This window comes from Amblyraja radiata, chromosome 2, assembly GCF_010909765.2.
Source record: "Amblyraja radiata isolate CabotCenter1 chromosome 2, sAmbRad1.1.pri, whole genome shotgun sequence".
Classification (NCBI taxonomy): Eukaryota; Metazoa; Chordata; class Chondrichthyes; order Rajiformes; family Rajidae; genus Amblyraja; species Amblyraja radiata.
The window spans coordinates 38,341,091-38,358,654 of record NC_045957.1 but is presented as its reverse complement, the minus strand read 5'-3'; the positions used below and the strand labels follow the sequence as shown (position 1 = coordinate 38,358,654).

The 17,564-nt window shown below is 45.0% G+C and overlaps 1 protein-coding gene across 2 annotated transcripts in view; it reads right to left on the bottom strand.

Moving 5' to 3' along the window:
• Nucleotides 1–17,564, bottom strand: part of svil (supervillin) — a 181,808-nt gene that overhangs the window by 85,969 nt on the left and 78,275 nt on the right. For both annotated transcript variants that reach the window (XM_033045191.1, XM_033045198.1), the window contains exons 14-16: nucleotides 11,549–11,798; nucleotides 8,428–8,995; nucleotides 1,441–1,675 (exon numbers count right to left, since the gene is read on the bottom strand). In XM_033045191.1, the coding sequence (XP_032901082.1) occupies nucleotides 1,441–1,675; nucleotides 8,428–8,995; nucleotides 11,549–11,798 (1,053 nt within the window). The remainder of the gene's footprint in view (nucleotides 1–1,440; nucleotides 1,676–8,427; nucleotides 8,996–11,548; nucleotides 11,799–17,564) is intronic.

The following is a 17,564-nucleotide window of genomic DNA, read 5'->3' as shown; positions in this document are numbered from 1 at the left end:
GCCTTCCATTGCATATCCAGCGTCAACCCTTTAAGAATCATTTGCCAGTCTATCTTGGCCAATTCACGTCTCATACCCTCAAAGTCACCTTTCTTTAAGTTCAGGACCCTTGTTTCTGAATTAACAATGTCACTCTCCATCCTAATGAAGAACTCAACCATATTATGGTCACTCTTGCCCAAGGGGCCACGCACAACAAGACTGCTAACTAACCCTTCCTCATTACTCAATACCCAGTCTAGAATAGCCTGCTCTATCGTTGGTTCCTCTACATGTTGGTTTAGAAAACTATCCCGCATACATTCCAAGAAATCCTCTTCCTCAGCACCCCAGCCAATTTGATTCACCCAATCTATATGTAGATTATCGTTTGGTATAGACGTTTAAATAAATTGTCCGTAGTGTGTGTAGGGTAGTGTTAATGTGCGGGGACCGCTGGTCGGTGCGGGCATGGTGGGCCGAAGGGCCTATTTCCGTGCTGTATCTCTAAACTAAACTAAAATAGCAGAGGTTAAATGGCAGAAGGAATGGACGGTACAAATCAAAAAGGGGCAGGAACAAGATGCATTTAGAGAAGGTGAGAGTGTACTAAAAATATCTAGATCTAGGTCAATATGGTAGAAGCACAAAGAGACGGACAACATGTCACCTGAAAACTGGGATGAAATGAAGTGTTTCCCTTAGAAGTCATGCTTGACTAAGTGGGAGAAGATGAGAAGCCATTAAAAAAGCCAGCAAAACACAGTGGATTTGTCAGCACTAATAAGATAAGGTTCTTACCAGTGGTTTGGATGTTTTGACTAAACAGCTCCTGCCTCTAAAGGACATGCACTGTATTTGAAAACTTGAAACTGATGCTTTGGTTGTAATGTATGCAGCATGAACAACTCCAGTGCAAGATCACTGGAAATATTTTCCATTAAATGTGCGATTTTTGATACGATCTTTAACCGTCGGTTTATTTCAGTTATAGAGAAACTTAAGCTTCAAAGCACAAATGCTCAATTTTGTGAGAATGTTACCACTTGAAGTAGGTTGGACATTGGGGGGGGGGGGGGGGGAAGAGATCGCAGAATGAAAAAACAAGCAACTGACCTTTCCATTAAAAATAAAAGCATTGAGGTGAATCATGATTTATTTATGCTATCATTTTTAAACACAATTACTTTACAAAATGAGCATGAACTGTACACTCTTCTAATAGCTACATTGTGCACTATATCTTCAGTAGCCACAATGCCCACAATGCAGAATAAGAAACAAAATGAAGAATATATCAGCAAAAAGGTATTGGAAATTTTTGGTAGCATATTAATTTTTATATTTATTTTTCCGCTGTAAAGACTGGCAGCCTTTTTTTTCTCCAAAATCCAGCAATATGACAAAGTTTATGCAATTTTAACCTTCCACCACATTTTAAATTTCAACGGACTTTATTACCTTTCTTTTATGGACATTCCTTTCCCGGTGGTGAAATCCGAGATCCCCTCACTTTTTTCAATGCGGCTGACTTCAGTGGAAAACGGTTCCGATTGATCGTAAGGCACTTGGCTTTCTAATTGCGTGGCTTGCTGCAGACATGAACCGTGTCTGGAGGATGTTATGGCGGAGACTTGCAAAGCCGTTAATGTTGTCGCCGAGGCTGTTTTAGTTTCCGAAACGTGCTCCACACATTCTACTCAACAAAGAAGAGAACCACCATGAAGAAATTGTCTTCGACACATTTACTACCAACTTCCTTTTTAAATCTCAACTTGCCTTTTTTTTTTTTGAATTCTCATCTCAAACCTGCAACAAATATATTCAAAATATAATTCTAAAAATGGTTAAAACTGGCCATTCTTTCTCTTAGTTCTGCACTGCCTCGCGCTTCAGTGACGACATGTATACAGCAGCTACTAAAAGTAAGACATGCCAGAGTAAACAATTATGTCACTGGTTTGCAGAAAAACAAGATTTCTGCCATTCTGTCGGAAACCAGACTGCTGCCTAAACATTGTACATTGTCCACAACACAGGAGCAGCCAGAGAGGCCTGGTTGTAGCTTCCATGAAACCACTCTTGACCAATGTTCTGCAATGGCTTCCATCTTGTCCACTGTTCTCCAAAGGCCTCCATCTTGACCATTGTTCAGTGAGCCATGAGAAATAGGAAGCACGTTTGATCAAAGATAGACACAAAAAGCCGGAGTTACTCAGCGGGTCAGACGGCATCTCTGGAGAAAAGGAATAGGTGACGTTTCGGGTCGAGACCCTTCTTCAGACTCAGAGTCAGGGGAAAGGGAAACGAGAGATATAGACGGCGACATGGAGAGATATAGAACAAATGAATGAAGGATATGCAAATAAGCAATGAGGATAAAGGAAACCGGCCATTGTTAGCTGTGGGCTGGGTGAAAATGAGTTACAGACAATGAGACTCAAGACGACTTTGAAGCGAGTAAGACTTGGGTGGGGGATGGATGGAGAGAGGGTTACTTGAAGTTGGAGATATCAATATTCACACCACTGGGTTGTATCTACAGCTTCAATGAGACAGCAATATAATTTAAATTGAATTATTGTAGGGTCATGTAGTGTCTCACACGTCAGTGACAATAGGAATACAGCAGCTGCTACAGGTAAAACATGTCAGAGTAAATTATATCATGGTTTGCAGAAAAAAGAGATTTCTGCCATTCCATCAGAAACCAGACAGTAGTAGCAGCCACGGAGGACAGGTTGTGGATTCCATGCAACCACCCAGTATCCATCTTGATCATTGTTCAGTGAGCTATTGGAAACATAGGCATGTTTGATCTACAGCATTATAGAGTCATAGAGTGATGCAGCGTGGAAACAGGCCCTGCGGCCCAACTTACCCACACCAGCCAACATGTCCCAGCTACGCTGGTCCCACCTGCCCGCGTTTGGCTCATATCCCTCCAAACCTGTACTATCCATGTACCCGTCTAACTGTTTCTTAAACATTGGGATAATCCCAGCCTCAACTACCTCCTCTGGCAGCTTGTTCCATACACCCACCACCCTTTGTGTATGGTGGTCGGATTCCTATTAAATCTTTACCCTTCACCTTAAACCTATGACCTCTGGTCCTCGATTCACCTACTCTGGGTAAAAGACAGTGTGGAAACAGGCCCTTCGTAGAGGGATACAGTGTGGAAACAGGCTCTTCATAGTCATAAAGTGATACAGTGTGGAAACAGGCCCTTCGGCCCAACTTGCCCACGCCGGCCAACATGTTCCAGCTACACTAGTCCCACCTGCTCACGTTTGGCCCAAATCCCTCCAAACCTGCGCTATCCATGTACCAGTCTAACTGTTTCTTAAACATTGGGATAGTCCCAGCCTCAACTACCTCCTCTGGCAGCTAATTCCATACACCCACCACCCTGTGTGTGAAAAAGTTACCCCTCAGATTCCTATTAAATCTTTTCCCCTTCAGCTTAAACCCATGTCAATTGGCTTTGGCATAAGTTAATTGGCAAATGAATTACAGGAGATTTGAGGAAACTAACTACTAACTAACATAACCACTGGGGGTGTGGAACTCACTGTATGACTTGTGGTGGCAACCAACCTCACTATATTCTGAATGGTCAATCAACAAGGTCAGGGAACTTAGAGCTAAGAGGTGGGCAGAAGGAACAATTTTGACCAAAATCAGCAGAATGAACCTAGTAGACTTATTTTAGTATCATAAATATTTTTTAGTTTTAGTTTTAGACTTGCAGCATGGAAATGGCCCTTCAGCCCACCGAGTCCGCACTGACCAGCGATCCCCGCACATCAACACTATCCTACACACACACATTGGAGACAACTTTCATTTGCTATGTCGCTCTTCCAGGGAGATGCTAAATGCATTTTGTTGTCTCTGTACTGTACACTGACAATGACAATTAAAATTGAATCTGAATCTGAATCTGAACTTTACATTTGCACCAACCCAATTAACCTACAAACCTGTACGCCATTGGAATGTGGGAGGAAACCAAAGATCTTGGAGAAAACCTACGTGGGTCACAGGGAGAACGTACAAACTCCGTACAGGACCCGTACCCTGCACCCATAGTCGGGATCAAACCCGTGTTCTGGTCCTGGAAGGCAGTAGCTCTAACGCTGCGCCACCGTCTCACCCCTAATATTTTTGACAAGACATTTTTACTTAGCACATTCCATAAGGTCATCTTTTTGTGACCGGAAGGAAACGCAATGGATTTGTCGAACAGTGAGAAGGGGCTTGATTAGGGAATATTTTTTTTTTGCCATAAGCACATTGGCCAGAATGTCCTGCTTCACTGTTGTATATTACACAGTATTTGGTGTTCAATCCTTACTTAAGCACAGTGGACGTATGGACAAGGGTATCTGAAAAGTATGGACTAGGATAGCTGCAAAGTACTCATAGACTAGCATAATGGCCTTCATCAGAGTATTGAGTATAGAAATTGGGAGGTTATGTTGCAGTTGCATAAGACGTTGATGAGGCCGCATTTAGAGTATTGTGTTCAGTTCTGGGCACCATGCTATAGAAAATATGTTGTCAAGCTGGAAAGAGTACAGTGAAGATTTACAAGGATGTTGCCATGGCTCAATGGTCTGAGCTAGAGGGATAGGCGGGAGTTGCCTGGCTTTTACCGTGACCTCCTGAAGGCCAGGAATTTGGTCACCTTCAGCCAGGGTCCTGCTCCTCAGGGGGAGGGGGGTGTCGTGGCTGTGATGGTGGGTGTTGAGGAGAGGCGTGTGCATGGAGCGATTCCGGACGAGCTTACCCCAGCTCAGTCGGAATTGTTCGTAGGGCCCACGGCCCGGGTCCCTCCCCGAGAGCCGGCCCATGCAACATGAGCCGCCTTTCCGAGATGCCCAGCGTGCCGTTCTGTGACGCGGAGAGGCGCGTACTGTACAGGCTGCTCTTGCACACTCTCCACTTCCTCGCCCTCGTCTTCCGTCCAGACACACCCTGGCGGTCCGTGTTACCACCTGACGAGGGGAGCGGTCCCCAGTGGAGGTCTCTCTACGAGGGAGTCCTCCCCCTTTACATCGGGGACCTGGGGTGGAGAGTGTTGCACAGAGCCGTGGCCTGTAATAGGTATTTGAGCCGGTTCACGGACTCTTCCCCTGCTTGTCATTTCTGCGGTGAGGAAGAGACCGTGTTCCATGTGTACATAGAGTGTGAGAGGTTGCAGCCACTGTTCGAGTATCTGAAAGGGCTGCTCCTCAAGTTTTGGCTACATTTTAGTCCAACGCTATTAATTTATGGGCACCCGGTGCAGAGGGGGGATGGATGGGAGGGAGGAGGGGATTTCCCTGTCGGTCTGCTCCTGGGCCTGGCCAAGATGGCCATTCGCGGGTCCAGGCAGCGGGCAGTCGATGGCCGCACAGCGGTCGCCTGCCTGCCCCTTTTCCGGGGTTACGTCCGAGCTCGCGTGTCCCTAGAAAAGGAACACGCGGTGTCCATGGGGACTGTGGAGGCCTTCTGTGAACGCTGGTCACCACAGGAGGTTGAATATATTATAGATAAAAATGTTAATATTTTAATTTGATAATTTTGTTTAAGTGTTTTTTAAATTGCTTGAGCTTTTTCCGGGTCTACGTCCGTGCCCGCCTGTCCCTGGAGAGGGAACACGCGGTGTCCATGGGGACTTTGGAGGCCTTCCGTGATTGCTGGTTGCCGTTGGAGGTCGAGTGTTTTGTTGATAAAGTTGACGTTATATTAATTTGATGATCGTTTGTTTGTATACTGTCAACATAGGCAGTCTTTGATTGTGTTAATACTCTATGTTTATTTTTATTTTTTGAATAAAAGTAGTTTAAAAAAAAATAAAAATAAAAAATAAAATAAAAATAAAAAAGAGGGAGAGGTTGAGTAGGCTGGGACTCCAGCGCTCCAAGTAGCCTTGGAGAGCGAGAGGATGAGGGGTGATCTAGTAGAGGTGTATAAAATCCATGAGAGGAATAGATTGGGTGGATGCACAGAATCCCTTGCCCAGAATAGGTGAATCGAGGACCAGAGGACAAAGGTTTAAGGAGAAGGGGAAGAGATTTAATAAGAATCTGAGGGGTAACTTTTTCACACAAAGAGTGGTGGGTGTATGGAACAAGCTGCTAGAGGAGGTAGGTACACAAAAATGCTGGAGAAACTCAGCGGGTGCAGCAGCATCCATGGAGCGAAGGAAATAGGCGACGTTTCGGGCCAAAACCCTTCTTCAGACTGATGAGGGGTGGGGGGGAGAAGGAAGGAAAAAGGGAGGAGGAGGAGCCCAAGGGCGGGGGGATGGGAGGAGACAGCTCGAGGGTTAAGGAAGGGGAGGAGACAGCAAGGGCTAGCAAAACTGGGAGAATTCAGCGTTCATGCCATCCGGACGCAAGCAACCCAGGCGGAATATGAGGTGCTGTTCCTCCAATTTCCGGTGTTGCTCACTCTGGCAATGGAGGAGACCCTGGACAGAGAGGTCGGATTGGGAATGGGAGGGGGAGTTGAAGTGCTGAGCCACCGGGAGTTCAGGTAGGTTATTGCGGACTGAGCGGAGGTGTTCGGGGAAACGATCGCCCAACCTCCGCTAGTCTCCCCGATGTAAATCAGCTGACATCTAGAGCAGCGGATGCAGTAGATGAGGTTGGAGGAGATACAGGTGAGCCTTTGTCGCACCTGGAACGACTGCTTGGGTCCTTGAATGGAGTCGAGGGGGGAGGTGAAGGGACAGGTGTTGCATTTCTTGCGGTTGCAACGGAAAGTGCCCGGGGAGGGGGTGGTACGGGAGGGAAGGGAAGAATTGACAAGGGAGTTGCGGAGGGAGCGGTCTTTGCGGAAGGAGTTGAGGAGGTAGAGGAGGTAGTTGAGGCTGGGACTATCCTACCATTTATGAAACAGTTAGACAGCTACATGGATAGGACAGGTTTGGAGAGATATGGGCCAAATGCAGGCAGGTGGGACTAGTGCAGTTGGGACATGTTGGCCGGTGTGGGCAAGTTGGGTGGAAGGGCCTGTTTTCACGCTGTATCACTCTATCACTCTAACCAGCTGTGTCTTTTCCTTCTTCTAAAGCATTCTGCACACAGAGCTCAGAGCATAGTGATAACCACAAGGCTGCAGATGCAAGGTTGCTTGTAGAATATTAAACTTCACCATGCTGCAGTTAAAACCATTAACTTCACAACATACTTCGCTGAAGATTAAATGGAGTTTAGTTTTGAGCCCTAAATACCAATAGCATTAACTAAAAATCTCGACATTTGATCTTAGAACCTTTTAGTTGGCCATGAGCAACTTAAACTGTTCAGATAGCTAAGAAACAATCAGTGAATCATAGATTCAAGGCAGAATTCAAATAAAATGTACCTGTAACACAAATAAAAACAGAATATGCTAAAGATACTCAACAGGTCAGGCAGCATCTGTGGAGTGAGAAACAATGGTGGTACGGTGGCGCAGCGGTAGAGTTGCTGCCTTACAGCGCTTGCAGCGCCGGAGACCTGGGTTTGATCCAGACTACGGGTGCTTGTCTGTACGGGGTTTGTACATTCTCCCCGTGACCACGTAGGTTTTCTCCGAGATCTTCGGTTTGCTCCTACACTCCAAAGACGTTGAGGTTTGTAGGTTAATTGGCTTGGGTTTGTATACTTGGTATAAGTGTAAATTGTCCCTAGTGCATGTAGGATAGTGTTAATGTGCAGGGTTCGCTGGTCGGTGCGGACCAGGTGGGCCGAAGGGCCTGTTTCCGCTCTGGATCTCTAAACTAAACTAGTCACAATCTACCTGATCTGCTGAGTATTTACAGCATTTACAGCTTTTATTATATGCTGAACTTGAGCTGTGGATTCTCTTTAGAGTGCTAACTGAAAGGGTCGTGTGGTGAAGTAGGGGAAGAGTTTCCATCATGATGAGTGTTAAAATTGAGCGCTTCTTATTGGAGTTGGGAAGGTTAAGGAGAACTCAAGGAAATGAAAGATTTTGAAAGTGACAGATCGCTTCTGCTGGGTCATGAGCCGATCAATAAATGCTCCTGTCTCCGCGCTGTATCTCTAAACCAAGGGTTCCCAACCTGGGGTAAATTTTGCCTACCCAGGGGGTAAATTTGTTGATTCTGGATTTGTACATATATTTTCTCATTGACTGACTGTGTTTGGTTCTGGTGTACCAGTATCTGTTCATCATTAGTTGTTCATAAATAAGTGAAATAACATTGTTACGTGCTATTAAAATTGCCAGGGGTAAACGGGACGAAAAAGGTTGGGAAGCCCACACTGAACAAAATGCTAATGTTTTATATTCATGCCTTTCATCAGAGCCTTTGAGGTCATTAATCTGACACTTTATGTTCTTTTTCCACAAATGCTGCATGGCATGCTAGGTATCTCTAGTATTGTGTGTGTTTTAGTTCAGATATCCAATATTGCAGGGGGGGGGTTTCCAGATTTTTTTTACCTGTGATAACTTCCTTCTCCTTAAAATGTTCATCAAAGTCCTTTTCTGCAGTTTCCCAGCTGACATTGAAGCTTCCCGACTTCATGGTCTCTTTCCTCTCAGCCGACTGTGGCACGGTTTCTGCGATCAGCTGTTCGCCACTCTGAGCGTCTGGGTTTCCATTCTCAGCCTCCGTACTTCCCCCAGTGATCTCATGAGGCAGGGTTTCTGAAAAGCTGCCATCACGCTTGCTTCTCGGTTGCAGCATCTCTTGCTCGCCAGCATTGTTGTGGTCCTCCCCAGCACCTCCCTCGAGTTCCCTGCTGAAGCTGAATGCTTTTTCCTGGGATACGTGCACAAGCTCTGATGGGAGCCGACTCCTGTTCGAGATGTCCACATTTGAACTGTGGGAAGACAAAATGGACTTGGCTGTTGACGTGTGGGTAATGTGCAAACTGTCCTCGGTCGCGGAAGATATCCCAATGTGGAGGTCGCCAGCACACGCAGTGGAGACCGTAGCAGTATGACTGGTCATTGTCTTTCCAACAGACTGCGACAAGGGTCTTATCATTCCATTGCCATTTTGTACCTACGAACAAAAAAAAAAGTTCTTGTCGATAAATAAAACTAAAAAAAATATCAGCACATTGGGTTTTTTTTGCACGTTTTTATCCAATCAAGGCTAAGTAAAAGCGTAACACATGGTATACAAACACCACGAGAAGATACGGCACAAAATGCCGGAGTAACTCAGCGGGACGGGCAGCATCTCAGGAGAGAAGGAACGGGTGACGTTTTCAGACAGACCCGAAACATCACCCATTCCTTCTCTCCAGAGATGCTGCCTGTCCCGCCGAGTTACTTTGTGTCTGTCTTCGGTGTCAACCAGCATCTGAAGTTCCTTCCTAGACAAACACTACGGTGTGTTTCAGAGCAGAGAAATGCAAGGCCAGCAGCATAATCAAGGACCAGTCTCACCCTGGCCACTCCCTCTTCTCCCCTCTCCCATCAGACAAAAGGTATAGAAATGTTAAAACGCACACCTCCAGATTCAGAGACAGTTTCTTCCCAGCTGTCATCAGGCAATTGAATCATCCTACCACAACCAGAGAACAGTGCTGAACTACTACCTACCTCTTTGGTGACCCTCAGACTATCCTTGATCGGACTTTGCTGGCTTTACCTTGCACTAAATGTTATTCGCTTATCATGTATCTGTAGACTGTAAATGGATCGATTGTAATCATGTAACAATCTGCTAACTGGATAGCACGCAACAAAAGCTTTTCACTGTACCTAGGTACACGTGACAATAAACCAAACTGAACTGAGCTCATATACCCAGCGCAGGTTTCCGTCAACAACAACCAAATTATCTGCTTTGGTGATGTTGAATGAGGGATAAACATTGGCCAAGAACCCTTAAAGCCCCCGTGCTCGTCTGAGATACTGTCTTCTTATTTTTAAATGCCCAAAGTGGCCAATGCCTCTCTGTTCTAGATAGATAGATATGAATGAATGAATGCTTCTATTGTATGAGATACTTTATTGTCACATGTACCGTGAAGGTACATGTGACACCCCCAGAGTGCAAAGACCAGCTCGAGCAAAAAAAAGCCTTGAAAATGTAGACACTTGAAAGCCTATGACCGAGATGCACAATGTCTCTTGCCCAGAGTAGGTGAATCGAGGACCAGAGGACATAGGTTTTAAGGTGAAGGGGAAAAGATTTAATAGGAATCTGAGGGGTAACCTTTTCACACAAAGGGTGGTGGGTGTATGGAACAAGCTGCCAGAGGAGGTAGTTGAGGCTGGGACTAACCCAACGTTTAAGAAACATAGTTAGGACAGATTTGGAGGGGTATGGGCTAAATGCGGGCAGGTGGGACTAATGTAGCTGGGACATGTTGGCAAGTTGGGCCGAAGGGCCTGTTTCCATGCTCTATCATTCTCTGACCTTTTGGATTAATCAAATGAATCTCCAGATGAAACAAGTTTACAGTGCAAGAATGTATAAAGCTGACCATTTGAATTGAGGCAAAGATAATTACTTGATTCTGGGAGCAAGGCTGGTACATTTGCCTTGTGTCGGGAGGAACTGCAGATGCTGGTTTACACTGAGGATAGACACAAAATGCTGGGGGTAACTCAGCGGGACAGGCAGCATCTCTGGAGAGAAGGTATAGGTGACGTTTCCGGTCAAGACCCTTCTTCATTTGCATTATTGCTCAATATAGCCTTAATGCAGCCTAGCCCCCCCTAGTTATGAAATTCTAGCTTATTTGGAATTTTAACCTAAGTGTGTACACATATTTTGAAGTACATATTTCTTATCGTACATTTAAATCTCAATGTCTAGTGTACACATAAAAATAGAAAAAAGTGCCATAGTATCACTAGAAGGCAACGGACAATTTTACATCAATCTCCAGTCAGATTAATGGACATTAACAATTACTGCAGAAAATTCAGTTTTAAAAGACCAGACTAATCCAAGAACTATTGAAAATGTTATCCCACTTTATTACGTTCCCTTTCCTTCACTCTATCCTATTATAATCATGAGATTTCCCCCCCTCAAATTATGACAAATAACCCTCTATCTTCTGGATTGTTATGGATCATTCTGCAATTAAAAAAAAAATCTTTAAAATAAACTGGTTCCTTTTCCCTCACCATCTTCATTGTTAGATCACAGTTATTAAGTTCCAGAGAAACATTTGAGAGTCACCTACCCCATTATAAAGAGTCAGCATTTCCTTAAATCACACACGTTTCACATTCTCAGCGTATGATAATACCACCAAACAAACTGCTTGCATCCACAATTTGGAAATTAATTGTTGCTTGATAAGACGCAAAAAGCTGGAGTAACTCAGCGGGACAGGCAGCCTCTCTGGAGAGAAGGAGAGGGGAAGTTTCAGGTCGATACCCTTCTTCGGACTGAGTTACTCCAGCATTTTGTGTCTATCTTCGGTTTAAACCAGCACCTTCAGTTCCTTCCTGCACATTAATGGTTGCCTCTCTCCCAGTGAGTGGAGTTAAATTCATCCCCCTGCTAAACAACAGCTCTGACCTCTGCGCGGAGAGTGGTCCACATTCCCGGGAACACTCGGTGTCACTGTCATTTGTAAACACGTACCTCTTCAACTTCTCCCAGAGTAATTGGTTGAGTCTGGTATCGGGAGTTTGACCGTCTCTGCCTGGTGTCACCTCTATTCCTCGGTGATTTCACTTTGGTCAAGGGCTGTGAGAGGCGATTGAACAGGGCCATCTTCTCCGCCAGACTCAGTGTGGAGATGTCTGGCTCTTCATGCTGACCCTGTTCTGTCATTTCCTTGGCTTCATTCCCCTTCTGTTCCCTTGCAGTATCCTGTGCTGATGCTTGTAGTCTAGGAAATATTTCGGTGTGATATTTAGGTCATCGTTTTTCTGCACACTTACATAGTCCCTGTCCCAAAAATGTCTCTAAAATTAGAACTTTACAATTAATCACTGTTATTTTAAAATGATCTTGCATTAAAAACATATCATTAAGGACAAAGTATTCTTGACATGTTTTCAAATAGATATGTAAATACTAGATATTGGCCTCAATAATAATCAAAATCATTAATAAGCTATAATTGCTAAAGGCATTACAAATAGTCTCAATGGTAATTGAAATTTAGTTTAGAGATACAGTGCGGAAACAGGCCTTTCGGCCCACCGAGTCCACATTGGCCAGCGATCCCTGCACATTAACACTATCCTACACACACTAGGGATAATTTGATATATACCAAGCCAATTAACCTACAAGCCGTTACGTCTTTGGAGTGTGGAAGGAAACCGAAGATCTTGGAGAAAACCCATGCAGGTCACGGGAGGAACGTACAAACTCCGTACAGACAGCATCAGTAGTCGGGATCGAACCCGGGCCTCCGGCGCTGTAAGGCAGCAACTCTACCGCTCCTGCTATCTAATTCATCAGTTCGATCCAATTTAACACACTGGTCACTTGCCTTTCAAACGTGTAATTAATGTAAGGTAGACACATAATGCTGGGGTAACTCAGTGGGTCAGGCAGCATCTCTGGAGAGAAGGAATAGGTGACCTTTCGGGTCGAGGCCCTTTTTCAGACTGAGAGTCAGGGGAAAGGGAAACGAGAGGTATAGATGGTGATGTAGAGAGATAGAACAAATAAGGGATAAGCAAAAAAGTAACAATGATAAAGGAAGCAGGCCTTTGTTAGCTGTGGGCTGGGTGAAAACGAGTTACAGTATTAATATACCCGTTCACAATCCAAAGTTGGACAAGCTTTCAATGTCAGCATGGAAACCTATAGGGTGAAAAGATTAATTTAAAATAGATCTTTAAAAAAGTCACTTAATTGTTTAAAGACTGATTAAAATCAAAGTTTAATTACAATCTTGTATACTTGCAGAGCACTTTCATTCTTACTTAAAGTTGCTCCATCCAGAGGAGAAAAAGACTTAAATCTTTTGTGAAACGTCCTACATTACAGATGCTGCAGCAGCAGGTTGCTCTACTTATCAGAGAGGGACAGATAAAACTGGTGTTCATGCACTTACACACAAATAGCAAACTGTGGAACTGGTGTAGAGGCCCATTTAGCACATATCTCTCTGAACCTCTCCTATCCATCTAAGGTCATAAGTGATAGGAGCAGAATTAGGCCATCAAGTCTACTCCACCATTCAATCATGGCTGATCTATCTCTCCCTCCTAACCCCATTCTCCTGCCTTCCCCCATAACCCATGACACTAATCAAGAATCTATCTTCCTCTGCCATCAAAATATCCATTGACTTGGCCTCCACGGCCTTCTGTAGCAAAGAATTACACAGATTCACCACCCTCTGACTAAATAAATTCCTCCCCATCTCCTTCTTAAAGGAACGTCCTTTAATTCTGAGGCTATGACCTCCAGTCCCAGACTCTGCAGGTGACGAATCTTGTCACAAACTGATGTTTGACCATGCATCTTCTATTTTTACTAAATTACATTTGACACTAAATGAGAATGTATCGTCAATTAGACCCTTATCACCATTGGTGTGCAACCTGGCCCTGGTATTGATGGTACAAATGAAATATGTACCTGGGTGAACATCTGTTTTTTTCTAATTAATTCTTGAGTGCCTTCCGAAGAAGGACTTTAGAAGGATGAGGGGACACCTCATTGAAACTTACCGAATAGTGAAACATAGAAACATAGAAATTAGGTGCAGGAGTAGGCCATTCGGCCCTTCGAGCCTGCACCGCCATTCAATATGATCATGGCTGATCATCCAACTCAGTATCCCGTACCTGCCTTCTCTCCATACCCTCTGATCCCCTTAGCCACAAGGGCCACATCTAACTCCCTCTTAAATATAGCCAATGAACTGGCCTCAACTACCCTCTGTGGCAGGGAGTTCCAGAGATTCACCACTCTCTGTGTGAAAAAAGTTTTTCTCATCTCGGTTTTAAAGGATTTCCCCCTTATCCTTAAGCTGTGACCCCTTGTCCTGGACTTCCCCAACATCGGGAACAATCTTCCTGCATCTAGCCTGTCCAACGACCTTAAGAATTTTGTAAGTTTCTATAAGATCCCCTCTCAATCTCCTAAATTCCAGAGAGTATAAACCAAGTCTATCCAGTCTTTCTTCATAAGACAGTCCTGACATCCCAGGAATCAGTCTGGTGAACCTTCTCTGCACTCCCTCTATGGCAATAATGTCCTTCCTCAGATTTGGAGACCAAAACTGTACGCAATACTCCAGGTGTGGTCTCACCAAGACCCTGTACAACTGCAGTAGAACCTCCCTGCTCTTATACTCAAATCCTTTTGCTATGAATGCTAACATACCATTTGCTTTCTTCACTGCCTGCTGCACCTGCATTCCTACTTTCAATGACCGGTGTACCATGACACCCAGGTTTCGTTGCATCTCCCCTTTTCCTAATCGGCCACCATTCAGATAATAGTCTACTTTCCTGTTTTTGCCACCAAAATGGATAACCTCACATTTATCCACATTATACTGCATCTGCCAAACATTTGCCCACTCACCCAGCCTATCCAAGTCACCTTGCAGTCTCCTAGCATCCTCCTCACAGCTAACACTGCCCCCCAGCTTAGTGTCATCCGCAAACTTCGAGATATTGCCTTCAATTCCCTCATCCAGATCATTAATATATATTGTAAATAGCTGGGGTCCCAGCACTGAACCTTGTGGTACCCCACTAGTCACTGCCTGCCATTGTGAAAAGGACCCGTTTACTCCTACTCTTTGCTTCCTGTTTGCCAGCCAGTTCTCTATCCACATCAATACTGAACCCCCAATGCCGTGTGCTGAAACATCCTCTCCGTATCCACTCTATCCAAGACCTTCACTATTTGCTAACTTTCAATGAGATACCCCCTCATCCTTCTTTTGGAATTTTGCGTGCAGTTCTGGTCCCCATTACAGGAAGGATATGGAGGCTTTGGAAAGGGTGTAGAGGATGTTTACTAGAATGATGTCTGGATTAGGGGGAGGGGGGGAGTTTTATTGTTACACAGAGAGTGGCGAGTGGCTGGACACACTGCCGGACATGGTGGTTGAGGGAGATATACGATAGTGGCATGTGAGACTTTTGGATGGACACATGGGTCCACAAGGAATAGAGGGATATGGATTATGTACATGCAGACAAGTTGGTCTTGGCATGACGTTCGGCACATTGTGGGCTGTAGGTAGACATGAAGCGCTGGAGTAACTCAGCGGGTCAGGCTGCATCTCTGGAGAGAAAGGATGGGTGAAGTTTCGGGTTGGGACGCTTCTTCAGAATTCTTATACATGTGGGCTGAAGGATCTGTTCTATGTTCTATATTAACTGTAAACCTTCAGAACGAGCAATGAAAGATCAGAACATGGCTCTTTTTCCCCCACAGCACATTGCCACTTGCCACAACCACCCTGAGGCCAGACATCCTCCTGGTCTCAGAGGCGACCAAAAACATCGTCTTGTTGGAACTGACTGTGCCGTGGGAGGACCGTCTGGAGGAGGCCCACGAGAGGAAGATGACCAAGTACGAAGAGCTGGTCATAGACTGGCGTAATCAGGGCTGGAAGACAAGGTGTAAGCCCATCGAGGTTGGCCTGCAGAGGTTTTGCAGGGCAATCGCTCTACAAAGCCTTGAGTGCACTGGGTATCAACGGAATGGAGAGGAGAAGAGCCATCAAGAACACCACAGAGGCAGCGGAGAAGGCCTCGAGGTGGCTCTGGATCAGGAGAGGAGGTCCATGGGGAGGAGCGAATGCCACCTGAACACAAGTCGTGGTCTGATCAACCACGACTGGGTCACCTGGGTGAGGATGTCTGATGTTGAAAGACCCGAAACACCCAATGACCCCAGGTTACATCACTGATGATGTGTTCAGGATCAGCAATAGATGTATTTATATCAATTTAAACCTGTTAAAAATCATCAGTAATTAAAATGAAATACGTTACATAGATATTAAAAGGGGGTGGCACAGTGGTGCAGTGATAGAGTTGCTGCCTTACAGCATCAGAGACCTACGTTCGAGCCGGACTACAGGCGCTGTCTGTACGGAGTTTGTACATTCTCCCCGTGACCATGTGGGTTTTCTCCGTGACCTTTGGTTTCCTCCCACACTCCAAAGACGAGCAGGTTTGTAGGTTAATTGTAAAATTGGCTTGGTGTAATTATAAAATTGTCCCCAGTGTGTGTAGGACAGTGTAAATGTGCGGGGATCGCTGGTCGGTGCGGACCCGGTGGGCCGAAGGGCCTGTTTCCGCACTGTATCTCCAAACTAAACTAAAGATGCAGATGATATTTTTCTCAGCTTTCATCCACATTAATATGTGCAAGGGACAACAGCATGATTCTCCAGCTACTCCTCTCTAGAATATAATAGCCTTCGAAGCATGTTTAAGGCCCAAGAATAAGGTGCAATGTAGAGGGAATCTCAAAGAAAGTAGCCGTAGAGAGAAATTGTATGAAAACCCCCAAACATTAAAATTAAAAAGGGAGACAAAAAATGCTGGAGAAACTCAGCGGGTGAGGCAGCATCTATGGAGACAAGGAATAGGCGATGTTTCGGGTCTCGACATAGATACTGCCTCACTCGTTGAGTTTCTCCAGCATTTTTTGTCTACCTTCGATTGTTCCAGCATGTGCCGTTCTTTCTTAAACATTAAAATGAAAGAAAATACCTTTATGTAACTTGCATTCTACAGATGTTACAGAATGACATACATGTGTGTCAGTTTTGTTCATTAATCAATGCAGCAATAATTAATCACCAACTAGTTAAGGGCCTGTCCCACTTGGCCGTCATTTGCACGTCAGGAAGATGGCGTGCGAAGATTTTGTACATCACATGTCATCGCGCACCATGCGCGCATCACGTGCGTGTCACAACGCGCGCATCACGTGTGTGTCATGACGCGCGCATCGTGACGCGTAAATGATGTCCCGTAATTTACGCGCAAATGAGGGCCAAGTGAGACAGGCCCTTCAGGCTCATATTAAAAACAGGCTATGTTAAATTTTAGAGCAACATTTCAATTAATTGAGCAAACAATACATGTTATTTGAAGCATAAGGAAATCAAGATTTGAGGATGTTACTGAGTCTGGAATGTTTGTGAGTTATGGAGACACTGGATCTTTTCTTCCCAGGAGTTTAGAGGCGGAGCTGTGGTAACAAGGTCATAAGTAATAGGTGCAGAATTAGGTCATTCGGCCCATCGAGTTTACTCTGTCATTCAATCATGGCTGATCTATCTCTCCTTCCAAACCACATTCTCCTGCCTTCTCCCCATAACCCCTGACACCCGTACTAATCAAGAAAGTGGTGTTATAGAGATGTATACAATCCTGAAGGGCATGGAATAAGTTGAGTGGGAGAGTAAAACATCTAAAACCAGAGGGCATAGGGTATTGTGAGAGGAGAAAGATTCAAAACGGACCTGGAGGGGCAACTTTTTTTTCACACAAAGGGCAGTGAGTATATGGGATGAGCTGCCAGAGGAAATAGTCGAGCCAGGTGCATGTATTGCATTTAACAAGACCCCGGGACAGGTGCATGGATAGGAAAGGTTTGGAGAGATATGAGCCAGGCACAGACAAGTAGGACTTAGGCTGCTTGGTTGGTATGG